This window comes from Haliotis cracherodii, unplaced genomic scaffold, assembly GCF_022045235.1.
Source record: "Haliotis cracherodii isolate W230 unplaced genomic scaffold, xgHalCrac1.p SCAF_6, whole genome shotgun sequence".
NCBI lineage: Eukaryota > Metazoa > Mollusca > Gastropoda > Lepetellida > Haliotidae > Haliotis > Haliotis cracherodii.
This window is the reverse complement of record NW_027266319.1, coordinates 36579494-36604244: the sequence shown is the minus strand read 5'-3', so window position 1 is coordinate 36604244 and position 24751 is coordinate 36579494. Positions and strand designations below refer to the sequence as shown.

The 24751-nt window shown below is 45.5% G+C and overlaps 1 protein-coding gene across 1 annotated transcript in view; it reads left to right on the top strand.

The window, feature by feature from the left end:
• Positions 1 to 24751, top strand: part of LOC139445959 (uncharacterized) — a 60471-nt gene that overhangs the window by 946 nt on the left and 34774 nt on the right. Inside the window, exons 3-13 of the mRNA XM_071227207.1 lie at positions 7853 to 8104; positions 8606 to 8794; positions 8978 to 9115; positions 14240 to 14377; positions 15001 to 15135; positions 16082 to 16216; positions 17162 to 17296; positions 18490 to 18624; positions 19868 to 20002; positions 21196 to 21330; positions 22574 to 22708. Of these exons, the coding sequence (XP_071083308.1) occupies positions 7853 to 8104; positions 8606 to 8794; positions 8978 to 9115; positions 14240 to 14377; positions 15001 to 15135; positions 16082 to 16216; positions 17162 to 17296; positions 18490 to 18624; positions 19868 to 20002; positions 21196 to 21330; positions 22574 to 22708 (1662 nt within the window). The remainder of the gene's footprint in view (positions 1 to 7852; positions 8105 to 8605; positions 8795 to 8977; positions 9116 to 14239; positions 14378 to 15000; positions 15136 to 16081; positions 16217 to 17161; positions 17297 to 18489; positions 18625 to 19867; positions 20003 to 21195; positions 21331 to 22573; positions 22709 to 24751) is intronic.

Here is a 24751-nt window from a genome sequence, read left to right as displayed (position 1 = left end):
AGTCTGTAGGTGGATTCCGTACCTGCCATGTTTACTTTACATGATGATTGACACGTTCGTTCGGAAATATTGCTAATAGAGCTCCACCTGTTCAAAGCTCACTCACTAATGTGGGAAGTAAAATAAATGTCTTCCGCTTATGTCTAATTATATGACATTTTGATGTTGTTAAAAGACAATGTATACTTTAATGTTACAGCCAACTTGAAACCATTTTATATTAATATTAAGTCACGGAGGACGACAGGTGTCAAAATACCACATATAATGTAAACCTAACAAATAGTGTTAATATCAGTTTACGTTTATGGAGCTTTTAACCGTACAAAAGCAAGGCGTACACGTTGTGCAAACCCTGCACCCTGACTTTATTGTTTAGAACTAAATAAACGCAAATTCATATTGTAGTCAATTCTTTTAAATTAAATAAAAAATAATAATTTCACAGTTTGCCATTTTAAACTTTAGACAACAATATGAAATCAGTGATGCTGTTCATCACAATAATGGGCATCCTCCCAAAATAACTACAGTCAAAACAACAAAGTTAATGGTCCAGTAGGCAGGTTATCCCCTGTCTCTTCCCTTTATCCCGGAGTAGACTCGTCCCACAAAATACAGTTACCGAAACACTGAATGATGAAAATAGAATGATTTCTAATGAGGCACAAGACAACAACTTAAAATTTCCAAAATGGTTTATTAGTTTCTAGTAAAATTGTATGATAGTAACGAACGAATTGGTAACCCATTACAACTGGTAGTGAAGTGTGACATTACATGTTGTGGCTGCCAACGATCTTGAAATACAACAGTAGTAAGATGGGAAAATGACGTTTCTGGATCAGTAATGTCTCAAACATTCGACGAGCCACACTACCCATGAGTCTTCTAGTGGCGATTTGAGGGAATCTGCCCTACACCTCTTGCAGCTCCTGGTCAAGTTCAGTCAATGTGGTCGACGGATTTTGATGCTGACGCACACGTCTCTCTATAATGTGGAAGAGGTGTTCAAAGGGGGATAGGTCTAAGCTCATTGCTTGTCATGGAATTCTACATATGGATGTTGCGCACGCCTTGCAATCGGGACAACAAAGGGTGTCAGAATGTTGTCCCCATAGTAATGTCCAGTGACCCTTCCTTGCACATTATGGAGGGGGGTTCGCTCAGTCACAGTTTCGACCTTGTGTACACCATTGAAGTCTGTTGGATATATATCGATTCGTAAGGGGCGGCATGTGCCCGTCCAGCATAGAGATGAGGTGCATGTTGACGATTCCTAACCTAATGTTGTCCCCATGTTGACGATTCCTAACCTAATGTTTTCCCCATGTTGACGATTCCTAACCTAATGTTGACTCTATGTTGACGATTCCTAACCTAATGTTGTCCCCATAGTAATGTCCAGTGACCCTTCTTTGCACATTATGGAGTGGGGTTCGCTCAGTTACAGTGATTCGAACCCACACCATAACCGATCCACCGCCAAATCTCTCATGAGGTCTCATAGACATTGGCTCGACGTTTATTTCGACGTCGCCAGCCACGGCCACGCCTATCAAGGACGTGCAAAGTGACTCGTCTGAAATCATGACACGTGGTCAGCAACGATTACCCTAGTTTCGACCTTGTGTACACCCATTGGAGTCTGTTGGATATATAACGATTGGTAAGGGGCGGCATTTGCCCGTCGAGCATAGAGATGAGGAGCATGTTGACGATTCCTAACCGTCTAACCCTTAAGTCATACTAAATTAGCCTGATAAAAGTTTGTTGAAATTTGATTCGCAGTTTGAGCTCGATTTCGTAGGGGCTCGTTTCGGATCAATCGATCCTGTACTCTTGTCGTTGACCTGGAACACTCTAAACAGGGTCGACATTTTGAGTTTGCTGGCATCTGTTCCATAGTCTGCTAATCACAGACTGTGAAACATTGAACGTCCTGGCCACTACACGCTTACACGCCAGTTTCCAACATGCCAATATCCCATAGATACTCCACACGTTGCTTACTCCCCATCGGTTTTTCATACACAAACGATGAATGAAATCAAGTAAATTACGCCTGTAAGATGAGCAGGATCAATACGAATGATGTTGAAGCAATGTGAAGGGAGTTTTTAAAATCCATGGAGGGCGTAACTCTTTGTAGTGGCTTTATGGTGGCTGAATTTCAATACAATTTCGGATGAGTTCAGGTACTATTATCCTAGGGATTATTTCCAAGCTAGGGCTTCTCCTCGGGTGTTTTTGTCTTGCCAAATTGTTTCATCCAAGGGTTCAATGTTTGTCCCCTGAACGAAAATACTGCCTGTTGTCTTCTCAGTTTCAATGTGAATTCTCCCGTTTCCTCTTGTACTGCTTCTTGTGAAGTACCAGTTGTTGTACCTGTGGCTAGTATAAGGGCTTTGTTATGTATTCTGTCGAGACGGCTCAAGACAGTGTCTGCTGCAAATGTCTCACAACCACAGCCTATTTGTGATCTGATGAGTGATTTGTAGAGGTCCAGCTAAAATTGCCCGCAATACGTCCATGTTTTCATGACATCTGTTTTCAACATATTCTATATGTTTGCTTCAAGTGAGTTGTTGATCTAAGATCGTGTCTAGAAATTTTGCCAACTTTTCGAATTTGATTGGGTTGCCTTCCATGGAGTGACAGGGTATCGTTGCATCTTCCCCCGTGTTTGAATAGAAATCCCATATTTTCTTTTCACTTGACAGGGTAAACCGCTAATTTTGGCACCATTATCTACTCTCAACCCAATCCAGGGCTGGCTGGAGGTTTTACGGATTTGTGAAATACCTCTGTGTTGCTCCATCATCAGCGAATTTAGAAGTTTGGGTAGGTAATTGACATAATCAAATAGATGATTGATCCATCATGCCATACCATGTCAAAGGCTTTGTTGAAGTCCACAAATACTGTGGCTAGGTATTGTCTGTTTAATTGGTGTTTTTTATTTCGTTTTTCCGTCTTAGTATATGGTATAGACATGATTGTCCCTCCCTGAAGCCAGTTTCAAGGGGATACATGAGCCTTTTTGTAACCATGGATTCCATATGGATTCCTTTGCACATGTGTCAAGTGAGTGCGATAGGTCGATAAGAATTTAGTAGGTCTTCGTCTTTCCCTTGCTTTTGAAGTGGAATAACTGCAGCATGTGTCCATGCCTTTGGGGTTGCTTCTTTATACGATCTACTGCTTAACAACGCTGTGAGTAAGTTCTTGGTTTGATCAGGTAGGTTTTCAATATCTCGATACTTGTTTTGTCATTTTCTATGTTGTATTGCATCGTCACCGTCAATAATATACTGAGCCGCAAAAGAAATGTCACCATGGATAGATATATGAGAAACCTTATTTGTCCAAACACTGTAAACATACTTTGAGACATATCAAAAAGATGAAATTTGGCAAAACTGATCTTCAAGGTTGAAAGTAAAGTGTCATTTGTTCTTAAAGTGAAACTAGTCTCTGAGAAAATGGCATCACAAGTCAGTATCTTGTGAGTCCGTCATGTGCATTCATGACTGCCGTACAACATCGACACATGGAATGGATGAGGCGGTTGATGAAGGCCATAGGCATTTGAGCCCATACTCTGAGGAACGCCTGGCGCAGTTCAAGTGCAGTTGTCGACCTTGGTCGGACGTCATTCAGCCGTCTTTGAATCTCGTCCCACAGGTGCTCAATGGGATTTAAATCGGGACTGAGGGCAGACCACTACATGGTTCTGATGACATTCTACTGGAGGAAGTCCTTTGTTGCTCTCGTAGTGTGGGCACGGGCGTTATCATGCTGAAACTTGTGGCCTCAAGACTTGATCAATGTACAGCGCTGCTGTGACACCATTGCCTTTCCCTGGACAGATGTTCTGGAAGTCCCCAGGGGCGACCCTCTGTACAAGACCAATTCCACCCCGCACCATGACCATGATGCTCGGACCACCGCACGAGTCTCTCCCAACAACTCAAGCATCCGAATAACGTTCCCCACGGCGTCGCCAGATTTCTCTCTCTCACTAATGTGTCGCTGGTGTGTCCCCATTGTCTGTCGAGCAGTTTCCGCAGCAGTAACAAAGCGATCTTGAAGATACTTTCGCACAATCTGACGATCCTGACGTCGGGGGTTGACCCTTGGTCTTCCACTACGTTGTCGGTCATCTGTAGTGTTGGTGGTCTGGTACCGTTGCTGGAGCCTGTTTATGGTCCTTACGTGGACTTGAATGCATTGGCTACTTGCCAGGCGGTTTGTCCAGCTTGCAATCGTCCAAGGGCTTGGAGTCTGATTTCTTGTCAATCTTGGCATGTGGTAGCAATTCAATAACGAATGAATGTTATCCGATCTGGGTGGATATTTATAGGCCAAGAAATGGGAGAACGCATGTGCATTTCAATTTTCACGGAACTCACGTGCACCGGGCTACTATGGTCGCTGCTGTGATGCGTTTGGGCGATTGGTTTTATTTATTTTATTCTGCTTTGGGTTTTTTTATCATCAAATTTCATCAGACTCTTAAGAATATTATTTTTTCATTTAGAGATTTGCAGCCAGTCTACCATGACTCTTTCTTAGAATCATCTCCATCTGTTGCCTACTCCTGGACTATCTCACTTCACTGCATTTATTCACAAAGACCGCCAACGGTGGTGCAAGAGATATATAGAATGTACAACATATTGATATCAAGGTGATTGGTACTTATATACACATAGTTTTTTCTAATAACCTCAGACGGATGGACAAGCAATCGCGACAGGTTTTTCCGGGTTTCCAATAGAATTTATTGTCAGCATATTTCTTAATTTAAATAAAGTTGGTCACTTTCTGTATAAGAGGCAATCTGGATTGCAACAGTGCTTCAGATTTCAGCAAGTAGTGGAATTCGTCACCAATTGCAGGAGAGTCACAAAACTTACATAGTTTGTTTTCTCGTGGCCAGTCTCAACAAGTAGGTTGTGGTTTATGGTTCTGAATCTAAGTAATAGCAAAAATATGTTACTAAGAAAGAGTGAATAATTTTCAAATTTTGGTAGTTGTTTAAAGTATAAATGATAAACTCCCGATGAACTCGAGTGAATGCTACATTGCCAGTTTTGAATGAACTGATCTAATAAAATCTTGTCAACCTTTGAGACTAAACACGGTGGTTTTTTTGTAAACATGTGGTTGCCCAAAATTACTTAAGGTCATTTTAAACAACTTCAGCTATGGATAAGAGTATTTGTGTATGTAATTATATATGCGATAATTTTGGCATTTCAACTTCTTCGGTGTTTCTTGTCTGACATAACTTGGAAGGGCAAAGAGAATTCTCCTCACAGTGTCCCTAATATGCGTTACCCATGCATCTCTTTGGTGACAGGTATTCAAAGTCAAATGGAGATGTGATTACAAATGATATGAAGTACACCTGCTCATATCGAAATTCCAAGGGACAACTTGTTTGTCTCACCTTGTGACCACTGACCAACATGTGCATTTCCTTAGCACAACATCAATAAACACATTAGGTGGAGACTATATCCATGGATAGAGTAATCTAGGTCTGAAAGTATTTCGCATGTTTCTATTTTCTGCAAACAGGAATTGTACGTTTTTTTGTATTCTTAGTTTAATGTGAGAAATACGTACGTAGTTGGGTGATATCATTAATGTATTCTAAATAACTGAGATAAATATATCGGCATATAAGATTTCGGCATATGTAATGGGTTAATTTCTTCTATAAGGAAAACAATGTTAACCTCGCTTTTGAAATGTCAAGTACCAAAGTACCAAGTTGTCCAAATCCCCATTGTTCTTGGTGCCTTAGGTTTGGTACCTCCCGATCTGTTGACTGACATTGGGAAAGTCCCCGATTTGCTGCCTGCCACGAATTAAGCACTTCTGACAATCTCGGTAAAGCAGAAGGCTGCAGTGTTGGGTAGTCTTCACGTTCTCCAAATAGCTGGCCGCTACATTGAAAACCCTGGCTACAGCTGATCGGGATTCCCCTGCCTGCCAGCGGCCTATGACGTTGTTCCTTTGCACTTATGTAAATCGTGGCATGTTGTTGAACTGTCACTGTTCGATTGACGCAGATGCCAGGCAATCAAAAACCAAACAGGCCGCCGTCATATAGCTGGAATACTGATTGCTGAGTGCGTCGTTAAACAATAAACAAAACGAACATAAAATGGCACTTTCAATGATCTATCTCTGTGAACCGTTATTTCTGTCAATCATATTGATTCGGCTTATCATACAGTAGTGATGTATTTGATATCATTTATTGTTTGTGTATGAACCACCGATGTGGTGATTGCAAAGCGCGGAGCCACTTTGGACTACTGGCATGTTGGAAACTGGTAGAAGAAGTAAGCGTGCAATACGTTCACTGTTTCACAGTCTGTGATTAGCAGACGACGGAACAGATGTCAGCAAACTCAAAATGTTGACATTTAACCCCTTTCAGGGCGGAGATCAACGACAAGAGTACAGGATCGATTGAACCGAAGCCAGGCTCTATAAAATTAATCTCAAAAGGTGAATCAAATTACTACAAACATTCATCAGGCTACTGGAGTACGAGTTACAGGTCAGACGTTTAGAAATCGTCTACATGCAGCTCATCTCCATACACGATGGCAACGTCTTGTACCACCCGTTAAATATCGTCATATTGCCAACAGACGTCAGTGTAAACCATATTTACAACATGTTAACTCCTATGGCGTTCGGTGGCATCACTTTGACTGATCGAATCCACACAATATTGTGCAGGGGACAACACATTGACACCCTTTCAGGACGACAACGCCCGTGCTCGCCGTGCACGAATCATAAATGCTCACCTACAGCAGCACAGCATCCATAGAATGCCATGGCAAGCAATGAGCTTAGACCTTTCCCCCACTGAACACTCCTGGAACATGATGCGTCAACGTCGTAGGCAGCCAACCATGTAAGCTGAACTTGCTCAGGCGCTGCAAGAGGAGCGGACCAGAGTCCTTCAAATCGCCTTTGGGAGACTAATATGCAGTATGCCTCGTCGTTGGAATGAATGTTTGACAAATCGTGGTGGTGTAACCCACTTCTGATAAAAAAACTGTGAACTATAAAACTTCTCCTCTTTCTCCTATCGTTCTTCAAGATCATTGTGATGATAACATCTACTTCATACTTCATTAGCTGTTGTAATGTGCTCCAAATTCGTTCATTATAATTATATAGCTTTTAAAAAAAAACAAAGTATCTAAGATGGCGGCACTTCCGGTAGGGGAGACTACTCCTGCTGGCTTGCCTACCAGGGTTCTGTCCTATACTACTGACGTGATGCAGACCTGTGGGTTAGAATTGGACGTAAGAGGCGACGTAATGTATGAGGCTGACAGCCTCCCTGGTCAGTCCTACGGCGTGGATCGTTGCTTACATTCTAATTGTGATGCAGAAAATGTGACCTCATAATCGGCTTGTGAAATAGAAGAGCGCAATGTGGTATGCTCTCTGTGGTGCCCAGGACAAGAATAACACTTTCTTAGTCTATTTGGATCCTGTTTTCTGCACATAAGGTACTATTTCGCATATTGTGAATGTCATGGTGATTTAGATCTGCAATTTATAATCTATAATTGTACAAATAATTTGTATTCATAAATGTTAATGACAATGACTGCGAAGAAAGTACTATTTTGTAAACATTCGCTTCCAATGTTGATACTACTGACAAATCGCCTGCGATTGGTGTTGTGATATAATACCTGGCCCATCAGAATTCAAGTCATTTCCAAATTCTTGGTAGAATACTGCTTTACTGAAAAATTAATCTCAACGAAATCAATAAAACACACAATATGTTTATTACCAGGGAACATAGCTCTGAACAAATCAACCCAACAAAGCAGCACTACCAATGACTGTAAGTGGGCGAGTACAGCCGCCAAGAGAGACGTGTGTGGGAACAAGACTTCCTCCCTGGCTGTGGACGGTGTGACCAACAGCAGCTACTGGTCAGGGACCTGCACACACACCGCGACAAAGCGGACATCTGCCTGGTGGACAGTGTACCTGGGAGAGACACACCTCATCACCAATCTCACAATATTCTTCTCAAAAAGAAGCAAGTATACTTAACACATTCTACAGTAATGAATCACGACTTACCCCTCTAGGAATGGTTCATCTGTTGGATAATATACAACCAACATGAAAACCGAAATAAATGAACACTCCGTGGACAGCATGCTGTCAGTGAATCCACAACTTACCTCAATTTTCGTGGATCATTCAAATCCATATTTGCTGTATACTGAATCACACTGAATTACCACAGACCTGCGTGGCAATAGCCATGCTATCGAGCAATGTTTACTTTGCAAAGGGGTTTTCAGGTTTGTGATTCGCCCTTCAAAGCAGGCGGCTCTCTAGCCTATACCACATATTGTAGTATCGTCATACACTGGTGAGACACCTTAATCCTTCATTTACCATCAGTGGTCTATTTGACGTTTAATGCACGTACTTCCACATGAAACAGTTAATTGTCCATTCAACCAGCCGATTACCACGTTATACTCTCGTGTTGACGCATTGATGAACATTTTTATTTTTTTGTTTCTAGAACGAATGAGAGGTTTCTTGGTACACGTAGACGATCATCCCTGCTATCAACGGGACCAGTCGTCGCTTCCCCGCTCCCCTGTCAGCATCAGCTGTGATACACCTACATCTGGACAACGTGTCATTGTTAGTCTGCCAACACTGGCCGACTCGGAGTACATTCTCAATCTGTGTGAAGTGGAAATATATGGTAAGCAAAGGACATAAATGATTTATATGAAAAAACACATGCGAAATAAATATTTTATTATGATCATCCATGTGTGTGGAAGTTGATGTTTACTTCTTCGGTAATCATTGAAATGTGATAATACTGAATAATGTTTACTATTCAGTGACAACAAAATACTAATATATTTTTACGTCTTTGCAGAGTGTGCTGACGGGAGTTTCGGGCCTGGCTGTAGTTCCTGGTGTTTGTGTAAGAACACATCTGAGGTGTGTGACAAAGACACTGGACACTGTGAGAGTGGCTGTGCTGACGGGCACACTGGGGCGGGCTGTCAGGAACGTAAGTTCACAACGGGTCAGAGTCCAATGAATGAAACTATATACCAGTCTTGCACTGGAGAAAGTTATGTCTATTTGATTCCTAAAACGGTTACATATTACCATTATTCAACACTTTGAACAATTTTCCATAGGAAACGGCTGGACCCGATATTATATACTAGCCACATAAAGACACTGTGCACGGAGAAAATATAGATATGAGGGCACACCGTCCATACATGAAATATAGGTTTGAACACAGCAATTATTGGAGACTTTCAAACGCTCAAGCACGTGCCATGCGATATGACGTCATTGATGGGGGTCTATGGACGTGCAATGTGTTACTGCACTGTGTAGCTGTACACAGCATGTGCAACTCAAAATTCGCCGTCACTTTGGAAAGCATGATCTGTGGTCATTCAAAAATTCAAAACTTCTCAGGCGCAGACACAAGCATATCACAAGCAAATCATCCAAGATTGACAGCTGCACAGCGTCATGAAGCCATTGGAATGATCCGAGCGGGAATGAGGCAACAACAGGTGGCAACATATTTCCAATGCTATGGTAACACGATATCGGCATTGGTGAGGCGTTATCAGAACACAAATGCCGTTGCCGACCACCCACGTTCAGGACGTCCCCGAGGAACGACGCCAAGACAGGACAGATGGATTCGAGTTACACATCTCCGACACGGCAGTAACGACGTCCCATACAATTCCTGGACTGCGCCGTATCCATCCCAACACTGTCAGGATCGTTTACGTCAGTACGGGATTCGACCACGACGCCCTGCCATACGTCCCATCCTGACACACCGTCATCGCGTCAACCGTCTAAGATGGTGTCGAAATCATGTTCGCCAACCTCGAATATGGTGGAGAAATGTTGTCTTTACAGATGAATCGATGTTCAACATTTCCCACAGTGACGGGCGCCAACGTGTCTACCGGCGTTTGGGAGAACGTTATGCACGCAACTGTATTGTGGAGAGGAATCGTTTTGGAGCTGGCTCTGTGATGATTTGGGGTGGGATAACAGCACGGCACCGAACCCCTTTTGGTAGTTGGTCAGGGCAATCTCACCGGTGTTGGCTACAGAGATCAGATTCTGAGGCATGTGGTCATTCCTTTCCTGCAACGTCATGGCCCGGGATTGACATTTCAACAGGACAACGATCGTCCTCACACGGCTAGGGTCGCAATTATGGATTTCCTTCATCATAACAATGTCATGTTACTGCCATGGCCTGCAAATTCTCCAGATCTCTCCCCAATAGAGCATGTGTGGGATGAAATGGAGGGCCGTCTGCGTCGTCTTCCACATCCTCCAGATAACGTCCGTGACTTGGCACATGATTTGAGGAGGATATGGCAGGCCATTCCCCAGGCCTTCCATGCCCATTTGGTGGACTCCATGTGTCGCCGATGCACTGCTGTGATTCACGCACAGGGTGGTCATACCCGTTATTGACTTTGTGACTTTGTCGTTTGACCACCTACTCCATTTTGATCTTCTGACGTCATCGTAACAGATGTTGTTCAGGTCCCGTTGACATTTTCTAATGGTCCGATCATTCAGCTGCTAGAGCGTCTGCATCATTTTGTTCTTGCTGTGTTGTATTTCAATCCAGAATATATTTTCTCCGTGCACAGTTTCTTTATGTGGCTAGTATATATAAAGTATCAGAATGTAAACGAGGATATGCGTGTAGGTAAATTCAAGTCACAATAATTCTAGAAAACCTCCTATGGTGAGCACGTTTTGTAAATCAACATATTTAGATGGATGTGGCAAATTATTGGAAGACCTTATCTCAAATCCCTCGAACGAGACTTTGGTTTTACAAAATTAGAGTATCTGAATATTTCATCTACAAACGTCCATAACTGTCGTTAAGACACAAGGAAACTTACGATATCACTTGATATCACTATTTGGGGTTAGCGGCCGGTTCTATCTTAACTTTTATAATATTGTCTCAAACACATTGTTAGACACAATGAAAGAAACGTGAGAGAATATAGTTTGCTGTGTTAGATATGAGGTACTTTGTAGCTACGTAATATTTACATAAGGTGTAATTCTGAATAATAGAATAACGTCATACAAGTTGCCACCTTATAAGTAAATTCAAAACGCAAGAATATATATAGTCCCGATTATCCGCCCAAACAGATTGCATTGTGTGTAGAAGGAAAAATCGCGATGAACATTATATGAATGGACCACTGAAAATCAGTGATGACGCCAAGTGTTCGCCAACATGGTAAGCACGTCCTTCTCCACTGATAGCATCCGCCACTCGCAAGATTTGCATAGAAAGTACTTCTTTGTTTGTTGCTTAACGCCTGCGTCAGTCAAATCAGCGACAGCAAGTCCGGACCAAACCGGGACACCAAAACGCTTCCACCGATTCTGTTGATACCAAAACGACATGTTAACTTTGAAACACCTCTGTCGTAATAAAGGTTCTGCTGCTTGCAAGCCAAGAGAAATACTTAGATGGTCGGGCTGGACACTCCATGCGGACAATGGACCCTAACACGATGAGGTCGTGCGTTATCGTCCATGAGGATGAAGTCCTGTCCGATTGCACCAGCATACGGTCTCACGTGCACATCCAGAATGTCATCCCTGCAGCGACCACCTGCCATTGTGCCCCGCTGTAGAACATCGTGATCGGTTCTTCCAGCTCCACTGATCCCACCTAAATCTTGATTCAGCCCCATCCATAGCGGTCATGTTTGGCTACGTTTGAATCCAGAAAATCCTTTTTGTCTTCGCAAAACTCGGCATGAAGATCTGTAAAGTGTAGGCAGTATCATCAGTGAAAAGTACCGAAGCCCGGTCTTTGTCTATTCAATTGACGTGATCTTCAGCCCAATCCAGACGTGCCTGCCTGTGTTGTCCGGTCAGAATGCAGCTCCACGGAGACGATAAGGTACTGGAGCAAAGTGGGCAAGCGGTCAAAAGTGCCAGACTAGCAAGAGCCTGGTGCTGATATCGTATGCCGCTAGTTACCGGGCTGCTATTCAGCCTCAGGTCTTTGGTCACTACCCCGAGGGTATAGTACATTCACCCTGTGCACTAAAAAGAACCCAACAATCCGATTGTAGATGGCTAGATGGTTGACACACGAATACGTTCATACACCCGAAACACAGCAGTCAAACGTGTGGTGTCAACCCTGGTATGTGATTTAGTTCAAATGTGCCTCTGTTCGACCAACAGGGAATGGGTACCCGATATGTGAGGTCTATATAAAGACTCTTTAGCATTCGTAGGCAGCTTGTGTTTTATACTCCAATGATAACTGGAATGCATGCAGATCCACCGGTCGTGGTATAAATAAACTGCATTTCAACAGATACTAGTACCTGCATAAGTGTGGTATGTTAATGTATGATATACTACTATACTACTGTCTGAGTAGAAAAGTTAAAGCCACTGGCGTTCCGCAGGTCGTTTCCGAGTGTGGTGATAGCGTCTTGTTGCAGGAAACCTGTCTTCCAGCTGTGTGGGGAAACGCTGTCGATCACCTGCATATTGCTAGGTAGCTGATTCAAACGTCTGGTATCGATTCCATACCCTGCTGTGCACACTTTGGCTCACACCAAAGACGTTTCAAGAATGCCTATGCCTACTACTTCGGTCTTCAAACGACGTCGTTGATGCTGAAGGGGCATAAGTGCTTTCAGTTGTTGCAATCCTCAGTAGCAAATGTTGTCGTCACAATACATATAAATCAGGTTTGGTTTTCAAGCACGGCGTGCACCATGACTGCCTGTCTCTGGTTGTTCATCAAGAAATTGAGGTCCTATGGAGGTAACCCAATCATTGTGCCCAGGGATATTTCAATCTTTATTTTTGGGGTATTTTTATATGTCATCAAAACTTCATCCTCAGCAAACTTTGAGTAGTATATCTCACCCTAACTATCACTCACCTGACAACAGTATTAAAAAACATGGCATATCAAACATATGGCCGGGCACAGAACTCGAAATGCAGAGAGGTGGAAGGTGAGATAGATTTGAAGTTGGAATTATCAGAGTTATTATATCCAAAAATGTATTTGTTTTGTCGACGAACGCTTCTGGGCTGGCTGTAGTTTCAGATGTTAGTGTTTGAACATGTCTGAGATATGAATACACAATGTCATTTAGAAAGTGGAGAAATGTCACAAATGCTATATTTGGGATAACACTTTCTTAGAAAAGTACAGATTCTCGTATTCTTTTCGAGTTGAGTCCCGTCCGGGATTCTAACCTACACTGCAGGGTGAGGCACCTAATCGCCACCTTACAAAGTCAGTGATCTAACTTACTGAGCCACCGAGGCTTCACAAAAATGAAAGTCCGACAAATGGTAGTCTAGATCACGTACTTGTGTATCCCTCTGGCAAGTCTAACTTGGCACGGCTCCTTTGGCCGGAAGCTATGAATACTCAATGCCTTTAAGAAAGTGGTCAAATTTTACATTTGGGATAACTCTTTCTTAGTAAAGTACAGATTCTCGTTCATTTTGGGGGATTAGGTGCCTCACTCTGACAGTGTGGGTTCGAATCCCGGGCGGGACAACCCCCTCCCCCCAAGAAATCTGTACGAGAATCTGTACTTAACTTTAAACTTTAAACAACAAACAAAACAAAATTACGTTTAAGAGTCCGATACCATGGATGCACATTCTATATTTTCGGTTTGCGAATTACAAGTTCACTGCACAAATTACCGCATGGAAAATGAAATAAAATCACTTAACATGTCTTCATTCATGTGCGATCCATCCTTGTGTCTATACAAATACGAACACAATAAATTAGTAAACAACTACAAACCAGAGCAAACAATCCATATTCTGACAAACTGAATCAATGTCTAACAGGAATTCCAACTGTGACACTCATGTGACAGGCAGTAAAACAAATTCGAACAATTAAAAAAAAATAGGTTAATGATTTAGTTATAGTTTTTTTAGAACCAACCCTGAAAGAATTTCTGAACAAAAACTTGACCCTAATAGAATACAACGCGTCGCCTTAGGAAAAAAGACTATTTGCTCAATTTTGGAGATATAGTCTTTTTCGTCTGTGCGTACTATGTAAGAGTGTAAACGAACTGTGTTTACCACGCAGAGTGCAAGGACCGTTTCTATGGGGCTCAGTGCAGCTCTAGATGTGGACGGTGTCGTAGTAACGCCATCTGCAGCAAAATGTCAGGCGACTGCCCGGATGGATGTGAACCAGGATGGCAAGGGATGACATGTGACCAAGGTAACCCGGTTGTTTGACTTTCACATTACACCCACTTGCTTCAAACAAATCAAGGTACATTTTGCATTTTAATTATTTCTACACATGTTTCTGTACCTTATTGTGCTTACAGTCCACTGTGACCCTTGTAAAGCGTTTCGATTACACGTGTTACGGCCTGTAATGTGAGTGAGTGAGTGAGTTGGGTGTAACGTCGCTTTTAACAGTATTCCAGTTATATCACGGCGTGTCAGCTTAATGTGGGAGGAAAGCCCGAAGTGATGCAGGTCTCAGACGTTTACCACTTCGTTGAAACCCACGAGCACGGGTATGGTGCTGACAAACCTAGAAACATAATCGGGGCTAACCGGGATTCGAACCCAGGTTTCTGGTTTCTGGTTTGCCCAAGGGACGCAACTCTGCACAGCGACTCGTGACGACTGGGCCACCCGTGCCCCCGCCTGCAATGTGGCCTTCCTATACTGTATCAGTACTTTGTACAGGGAACTGGGTATACCTACCCAAACAAGCATTCTACTACATGGTGAAAGTTGAATGGCAGGATAATGTATGTTAGTTACAACTAACTTGAGCCCTTCCTCTTTTATATGTGAGTCCCTCAACAGCTACACTGTTGTTGACAGAATGTGACGAAGGCAGATATGGTGACGGGTGTTCTGAGACTTGTGGTCAGTGTGCAGGGAAGTGCAGCCCTGTTGACGGAACATGTGATCAGGAGGGTTGCAGTGATGGGTGGATGGGACAGAGATGTGACAAAGGTGAGTGACCTGTAGTCAGGGAGGGTGGACGGGGCAGAGATGTGACGTTGGTGAGTGACCTGTAGTCAGGGATATGGATGGCGCAGAGATGTGACGTAGGTGAGTGACCTGTGGCCAGGGAGGGTAGAAGGGCTAGAGATGTGACGTAGGTGAGTCACCTGTAGCCAGGGAGGGTAGAGGGGACAGAGATGTGACGTAGGTGAGTGACCTGTAGCCAGGGAGATGGACAGGGCAGAGATGTGACGTAGGTGAGTGACCTGTAGTCAGGGAGGGTGGACGGGGCAGAGATGTGACGTTGGTGAGTGACCTGTAGTCAGGGCGGGTGGGCAAGGCAGAGATGTGACGTAGGTGAGTGACCTGTAGCTAGGGAGGGTGGACGGGGCAGAGATGTGACGTAGGTAAGTGGCCTATAGTCAGGGAGGTGGACGTGGCAGAGATGTGACGTAGGTGAGTGACCTGTAGCCAGGGAGGGTGGACGGGGCAGAGATGTGACGTAGGTGAGTGACCTGTAGTCAGGGCCGGTGGGCAAGGCAGAGATGTGACGTACGTGGGTGCGTTGTGGGAAGATCGTATCGCACTTTGAATATCTGATACAAAAGAAATGAAGTGTTCTTGCCTTTGTTGTCCATATTTTTCAATTTTTAGGTACAATCGAGCATGCTCTTTCTACAAAGTTTTCATTCAACTCTTGCTCAAATGTTGTTTGATCAGCGTTAAAACATTCAAGGCATTTGTATAGCTTTTAAAGCGTTATATGGTGGACATTGGAAAATTACAAATTTGACTGTATCAGTACTTTGTACAGGGAACTGGGTATACCTACCCAAACAAGCATTCTACTATATGGTGAAAGTTGAATGGCAGGATAATGTATGTTAGTTACAACTAACATGGGCGCTACCTCTTTTATATGTGAGTCCCTCAACAGCTACACTGTTGTTGACAGAATGTGACGAAGGCAGATATGGTGCCGGGTGTTCTGAGACTTGTGGTCAGTGTGCAGGGAAGTGCAGCCCTGTTACCGGAACATGTGATCAGGAGGGTTGCAGTGATGGGTGGATGGGACAGAGATGTGACAAAGGTGAGTGACCTGTAGCCAGGGAGGTGGACAGGTCAGAAATGTGACGTTGGTGAGTGACCTGTAGCCAGGAAGGTTGTACGGGGCAGACATGTGACGTAGGTGAGTGACCTGTAGCCATGGAGGTGGACAGGTCAGAAATGTGACGTAGGTGAGTGACCTGTAGCCAGGGAGGGTGGACGGGGCAGAAATGTGACGTAGGTGAGTAACCTGTAGCGAGGGAGGTGGACAGGGCAGACATGTGACGTAGGTGATTGACCTGTAGCCAGGGAGGGTGGACGGAGCAGAGATGTGACGTAGGTAATTGACCTGTAGTCAGGGATATGGATGGCGCAGAGATGTGACGTAGGTGAGTGACCTGTAGCCAGGGAGGGTAGAGGGGCTAGAGATGTGACGTAGGTGAGTGACCTGTAGCCAGGGAGGGTGGACGGTGCAGAGATGTGACGTAGGTGAGTGACCTGTAGCCAGGGAGGGTGGCCGGGGCAGAGATGTGACGTAGGTGATTGACCTGTAGTCAGGGCGGGTGGGCAAGGCAGAGATGTGACGTACGTGGGTGCGTTGTGGGAAGATCGTATCGCACTTTGAATATCTGATACAAAAGAAATGAAGTGTTCTTGTCTTTATTGTCCATATTTTTCAATTTTTAGGTACAATCGAGCATGCTCTTTCTACAAAGTGTTCATTCAACTCTTGCTCAAATGTTGTTTGATCAGCGTTAAAACATTCAAGGCATTTGTATAGCTTTTAAAGCGTTATATGGTGGACATTGGAAAATTACAAATTTGACTGTATCAGTACTTTGTACAGGGAACTGGGTATACCTACCCAAACAAGCATTCTACTACATGGTGAAAGTTAAATGGCAGGATAATGTATGTTAGTTACAACTAACATGGGCGCTACCTCTTTTATATGTGAGTCCCTCAACAGCTACACTGTTGTTGACAGAATGTGACGAAGGCAGATATGGTGACGGGTGTTCTGAGACTTGTGGTCAGTGTGCAGGGAAGTGCAGCCCTGTTGACGGAACATGTGATCAGGAGGGTTGCAGTGATGGGTGGATGGGACAGAGATGTGACAAAGGTGAGTGACCTGTAGCCAGGGAGGTGGACAGGGCAGAAATGTGACGTTGGTGAGTGACATGTAGCCATGGAGGTGGACAGGTCAGAAATGTGACGTAGGTGAGTGACCTGTAGCCAGGGAGGGTGGACGGGGCAGAGATGTGACGTAGGTGAGTAACCTGTAGCGAGGGAGGTGGACAGGGCAGACATGTGACGTAGGTGATTGACCTGTAGCCAGGGAGGGTGGACGGAGCAGAGATGTGACGTAGGTAATTGACCTGTAGTCAGGGATATGGATGGCGCAGAGATGTGACGTAGGTGAGTGACCTGTAGCCAGGGAGGGTAGAGGGGCTAGAGATGTGACGTAGGTGAGTCACCTGTAGCCAGGGAGGGTGGACGGTGCAGAGATGTGACGTAGGTGAGTGACCTGTAGCCAGGGAGGGTGGACGGGGCAGAGATGTGACGTAGGTGATTGACCTGTAGTCAGGGAGGTGGACGGGGCAGAGATGTGACGTTGGTGAGTGACCTGTAGTCAGGGCGGGTGGGCAAGGCAGCGATGTGACGTAGGTGAGTCACCTGTAGCCAGGGAGGGTGGACGGGGCAGAGATGTGACGTAGGTAAGTGGCCTATAGTCAGGGAGGTGGACGTGGCAGAGATGTGACGTAGGTGAGTGACCTGTAGCCAGGGAGGGTGGACGGGGCAGAGATGTGACGTAGGTGATTGACCTGTAGTCAGGGAGGGTGGACGGGGCAGAGATGTGATGTAGGTGATTGACCTGTAGTCAGGGCGGGTGGGCAAGGCAGAGATGTGACGTACGTGGGTGCGTTGTGGGAAGATCGTATCGCACTTTGAATATCTGATACAAAAGAAATGAAGTGTTCTTGTCTTTATTGTCCATATTTTTCAATTTTTAGGTTCAATCGAGCATGCTCTTTCTACAAAGTTTTCATTCAACTCTTGCTCAAATGTTGTTTGATCAGCGTTAAAACATTCAAGGCATTTGTATAGCTTTTAAAGCGTTATATGGTGGACATTGGAAAATTACAAATTTGACTGTATCAGTACTTTGTACAGGGAACTGGGTATACCTACCCAAACAAGCATTCTACTACATGGTGAAAGTTGAATGGCAGGATAATGTATGTTAATTACAACTAACATGGGCGCTACCTCTTTTATATGTGAGTCCCTCAACAGCTACACTGTTGTTGACAGAATGTGACGAAGGCAGATATGGTGCCGGGTGTTCTGAGACTTGTGGTCAGTGTGCAGGGAAGTGCAGCCCTGTTGACGGAACATGTGATCAGGAGGGTTGCAGTGATGGGTGGATGGGACAGAGATGTGACAAAGGTGAGTGACCTGTAGTCAGGGAGGTGGACAGGTCAGAAATGTGACGTTGGTGAGTGACCTGTAGCCAGGAAGGTTGTACGGGGCAGACATGTGACGTTGGTGAGTGACCTGTAGCCATGGAGGTGGACAGGTCAGAAATGTGACGTAGGTGAGTGACCTGTAGCCAGGGAGGGTGGACGGGGCAGAAATGTGACGTAGGTGAGTAACCTGTAGCGAGGGAGGTGGACAGGGCAGACATGTGACGTAGGTGATTGACCTGTAGCCAGGGAGGGTGGACGGAGCAGAGATGTGACGTAGGTAATTGACCTGTAGTCAGGGATATGGATGGCGCAGAGATGTGACGTAGGTGAGTGACCTGTAGCCAGGGAGGGTAGAGGGGCTAGAGATGTGACGTAGGTGAGTGACCTGTAGCCAGGGAGGGTGGACGGGGCAGAGATGTGACGTAGGTGAGTGACCTGTAGCCAGGGAGGGTGGACGGGGCAGAGATGTGACGTAGGTGATTGACCTGTAGTCAGGGAGGTGGACGGGGCAGAGATGTGACGTTGGTGAGTGACCTGTAGTCAGCGCGGGTGGGCAAGGCAGAGATGTGACGTAGGTGAGTCACCTGTAGCCAGGGAGGGTGGACGGGGCAGAGATGTGACGTAGGTAAGTGGCCTATAGTCAGGGAGGTGGACGGGGCAGAGATGTGACGTAGGTGAGTGACCTGTAGCCAGGGAGGGTGGACGGGGCAGAGATGTGACGTAGGTGATTGACCTGTAGTCAGGGAGGGTGGACGGGGCAGAGATGTGACGTAGGTGATTGACCTGTAGTCAGGGCGGGTGGGCAAGGCAGAGATGTGACGTACGTGGGTGCGTTGTGGGAAGATCGTATCGCACTTTGAATATCTGATACAAAAGAAATGAAGTGTTCTTGTCTTTATTGTCCATATTTTTCAATTTTTAGGTACAATCGAGCATGCTCTTTCTACAAAGTTTTCATTCAACTCTTGCTCAAATGTTGTTTGATCAGCGTTAAAACATTCAAGGCATTTGTATAGCTTTTAAAGCGTTATATGGTGGACATTGGAAAATTACAAATTTGACTGTATCAGTACTTTGTACAGGGAACTGGGTATACCTACCCAAACAAGCATTCTACTACATGGTGAAAGTTGAATGGCAGGATAATGTATGTTAATTACAACTAACATGGGCGCTACCTCTTTTATATGTGAGTCCCTCAACAGCTACACTGTTGTTGACAGATTGTGACGAAGGCAGATATGGTGCCGGGTGTTCTGAGACTTGTGGTCAGTGTGCAGGGAAGTGCAGCCCTGTTGACGGAACATGTGATCAGGAGGGTTGCAGTGATGGGTGGATGGGACAGAGATGTGACAAAGGTGAGTGACCTGTAGTCAGGGAGGTGGACAGGTCAGAAATGTGACGTTGGTGAGTGACCTGTAGCCAGGAAGGTTGTACGGGGCAGACATGTGACGTTGGTGAGTGACCTGTAGCCATGGAGGTGGACAGGTCAGAAATGTGACGTAGGTGAGTGACCTGTAGCCAGGGAGGGTGGACGGGGCAGAAATGTGACGTAGGTGAGTAACCTGTAGCGAGGGAGGTGGACAGGGCAGACATGTGACGTAGGTGATTGACCTGTAGCCAGGGAGGGTGGACGGAGCAGAGATGTGACGTAGGTAATTGACCTGTAGTCAGGGATATGGATGGCGCAGAGATGTGACGTAGGTGAGTGACCTGTAGCCAGGGAGGGTAGAGGGGCTAGAGATGTGACGTAGGTGAGTGACCTGTAGCCAGGGAGGGTGGACGGGGCAGAGATGTGACGTAGGTGAGTGACCTGTAGCCAGGGAGGGTGGACGGGGCAGAGATGTGACGTAGGTGATTGACCTGTAGTCAGGGAGGTGGACGGGGCAGAGATGTGACGTTGGTGAGTGACCTGTAGTCAGCGCGGGTGGGCAAGGCAGAGATGTGACGTAGGTGAGTGACCTGTAGCCAGGGAGGGTGGACGGGGCAGAGATGTGACGTAGGTAAGTGGCCTATAGTCAGGGAGGTGGACGGGGCAGAGATGTGACGTAGGTGAGTGACCTGTAGCCAGGGAGGGTGGACGGGGCAGAGATGTGACGTAGGTGATTGACCTGTAGTCAGGGCGGGTGGGCAAGGCAGAGATGTGACGTACGTGGGTGCGTTGTGGGAAGATCGTATCGCACTTTGAATATCTGATACAAAAGAAATGAAGTGTTCTTGTCTTTATTGTCCATATTTTTCAATTTTTAGGTACAATCGAGCATGCTCTTTCTACAAAGTTTTCATTCAACTCTTGCTCAAATGTTGTTTGATCAGCGTTAAAACATTCAAGGCATTTGTATAGCTTTTAAAGCGTTATATGGTGGACATTGGAAAATTACAAATTTGACTGTATCAGTACTTTGTACAGGGAACTGGGTATACCTACCCAAACAAGCATTCTACTACATGGTGAAAGTTGAATGGCAGGATAATGTATGTTAATTACAACTAACATGGGCGCTACCTCTTTTATATGTGAGTCCCTCAACAGCTACACTGTTGTTGACAGATTGTGACGAAGGCAGATATGGTGCCGGGTGTTCTGAGACTTGTGGTCAGTGTGCAGGGAAGTGCAGCCCTGTTGACGGAACATGTGATCAGGAGGGTTGCAGTGATGGGTGGATGGGACAGAGATGTGACAAAGGTGAGTGACCTGTAGTCAGGGAGGTGGACAGGTCAGAAATGTGACGTTGGTGAGTGACCTGTAGCCAGGAAGGTTGTACGGGGCAGACATGTGACGTTGGTGAGTGACCTGTAGCCATGGAGGTGGACAGGTCAGAAATGTGACGTAGGTGAGTGACCTGTAGCCAGGGAGGGTGGACGGGGCAGAAATGTGACGTAGGTGAGTAACCTGTAGCGAGGGAGGTGGACAGGGCAGACATGTGACGTAGGTGAGTGACCTGTAGCCAGGGAGGGTGGACGGAGCAGAGATGTGACGTAGGTAATTGACCTGTAGTCAGGGATATGGATGGCGCAGAGATGTGACGTAGGTGAGTGACCTGTAGCCAGGGAGGGTAGAGGGGCTAGAGATGTGACGTAGGTGAGTGACCTGTAGCCAGGGAGGGTGGACGGGGCAGAGATGTGACGTAGGTGAGTGACCTGTAGCCAGGGAGGGTGGACGGGGCAGAGATGTGACGTAGGTGATTGACCTGTAGTCAGGGAGGTGGACGGGGCAGAGATGTGACGTTGGTGAGTGACCTGTAGTCAGGGCGGGTGGGCAAGGCAGAGATGTGACGTAGGTGAGTCACCTGTAGCCAGGGAGGGTGGACGGGGCAGAGATGTGACGTAGGTAAGTGGCCTATAGTCAGGGAGGTGGACGGGGCAGAGATGTGACGTAGGTGAGTGACCTGTAGCCAGGGAGGGTGGACGGGGCAGAGATGTGACGTAGGTGATTGACCTGTAGTCAGGGAGGGTGGACGGGGCAGAGATGTGACGTAGGCGATTGACCTGTAGTCAGGGCGGGTGGGCAAGGCAGAGATGTGACGTACGTGGGTGCGTTGTGGGAAGATCGTATCGCACTTTGAATATCTGATACAAAAGAAATGAAGTGTTCTTGTCTTTATTGTCCATATTTTTCAATTTTTAGGTACAATCGAGCATGCTCTTTCTACAAAGTTTTCATTCAACTCTTGCTCAAATGTTGTTTGATCAGCGTTAAAACATTCAAGGCATTTGTATAGCTTTTAAAGCGTTATATGGTGGACATTGGAAAATTACAAATTTGACTGTATCAGTACTTTGTACAGGGAACTGGGTATACCTACCCAAACAAGCATTCTACTACATGGTGAAAGTTGAATGGCAGGATAATGTATGTTAATTACAACTAACATGGGCGCTACCTCTTTTATATGTGAGTCCCTCAACAGCTACACTGTTGTTGACAGAATGTGACGAAGGCAGATATGGTGCCGGGTGTTCTGAGACTTGTGGTCAGTGTGCAGGGAAGTGCAGCCCTGTTGACGGAACATGTGATCAGGAGGGTTGCAGTGATGGGTGGATGGGACAGAGATGTGACAAAGGTGAGTGACCTGTAGCCAGGGAGGTGGACAGGGCAGAAATGTGACGTTGGTGAGTGACATGTAGCCATGGAGGTGGACAGGTCAGAAATGTGACGTAGGTGAGTGACCTGTAGCCAGGGAGGGTGGACGGGGCAGAGATGTGACGTAGGTGAGTAACCTGTAGCGAGGGAGGGTGGGCGGGGCAGACATGTGACGTAGGTGATTGACCTGTAGCCAGGGAGGTGGACAGGGCAGACATGTGACGTAGGTGAGTGACCTGTAGCCAGGGAGGGTGGACAGTGCAGACATGTGGCGTAGATGAGTGACCTGTAGCCAGGGAGATTGACAGGGCAGACATGTGACTTAGGTGAGTGACCTGTAGCCAGGGAGGGTGGACGGAGCAGAGATGTGACGTAGGTAATTGACCTGTAGTCAGGGATATGGATGGCGCAGAGATGTGACGTAGGTGAGTGACCTGTGGCCAGGGAGGGTAGAAGGGCTAGAGATGTGACGTAGGTGAGTCACCTGTAGCCAGGGAGGCTAGAGGGGATAGAGATGTGACGCAGGTGAGTGACCTGTAGCCAGGGAGATGGACAGGGCAGAGATGTGACGTAGGTGATTGACCTGTAGTCAGGGAGGGTGGACGGGGCAGAGATGTGACGTAGGTGGATGCGATGTGGGAAGATCGTATCGCACTTTGAATATCTGATACAAAAGAAATGAAGTGTTCTTGCCTTTGTTGTCCATATTTTTCAATTGTTAGGTACAATCGAGCATGCTCTTTCTACAAAGTTTTCATTCAACTCTTGCTCAAATGTTGTTTGATCAGCGTTAAAACATTCAAGGCATTTGTATAGCTTTTAAAGCGTTATATGGTGGACATTGGAAAATTACAAATTTGACGCATTAGTGACATCAATGTCTGTTGCGACTCCCTACTTGTTCCCGTTTTGTCAGGTGAACAATTGACTTGCCTTGCAGTTGTTTGTATCAGGTGTCCCAGATGGGAGTCGGTCACCTTTTCACGAACACCTGCTTTCATGTGTGAAGGTGATACATAAACACATGATTATAATCTAGTCCGAATCATACATGGACTGAATAGGGATCTGTCACTTTAAATTCTGAAGCAAATTTCCCGGTTAATGAACATGGAATGACTGAAAGGTTCTGAGCCTAGCTTTGGTGGATTACGTTGGAAGGTAATTATGTTTCAGCATTTTTTGCCCCGAGGTCCCCACTGTTCTATCAACGCCGATGGTAGTGCCTGGATACCACTAGTGTACAGTGTATCCTCCCGATGGTGTAAAAGTTCGTCCTCAGCAGAAACGATGTCATTATCATTTGCATAATGCTTGAAATACAGTTCATGGCTCAATAGGTTCAAAGCCAAAGTCATGCATTGCAGCCATTGTGCATATGTGAAGTGTCCTCCTTGAACAACACACCTTCAGTGTATTTTCCACAGCATTTTGCATTGATGTTCTCACGCAGTTGCCACCGCATCTAATTAGCATCATATTGATGGAACAACATGCCTTTGTTGCGCTTTCGATGATATTCTCACAAAGTTGCCTGATAAGATTGGTATAATGCTGGCCATTAATGATGAGACCTTTCGGGATGTTGTCCACCAGTTGGATAAAATCCTAGAATACCGAAGCCATCACCTTATCAGCTGATGGAACAAACTTTTCTTTGGAGAAGGAGGCGGGAGATGTTTCCTCTGCTTGGACTGTTTGTTATTCGCTGGTCGATAGTGATGAACTCAAGAGTCATCCATGGTAGCAAATCACTCAACAGAATTTCTAGGTCTGCTTCAAAATGACGTAAACTATCATTATTATTTGAGAGGGTGAACCTGGAGTGTTTCTGATGAGGCCGAAGCCTTTGAACCACGCATGCTGAAACCTTTGTCATGAACAGTTCGTTCCTCAAAATGTTCTCAACTCTCTGATGTGAGACGACTACTCTATTGGGTATTTGAGGCGTGGTGAGAATTTCCTTAGTGGAACAGTTTAAGGTCTTCCTGATTTTGGATCATCTTCGAAGGCCTGCCTCCCT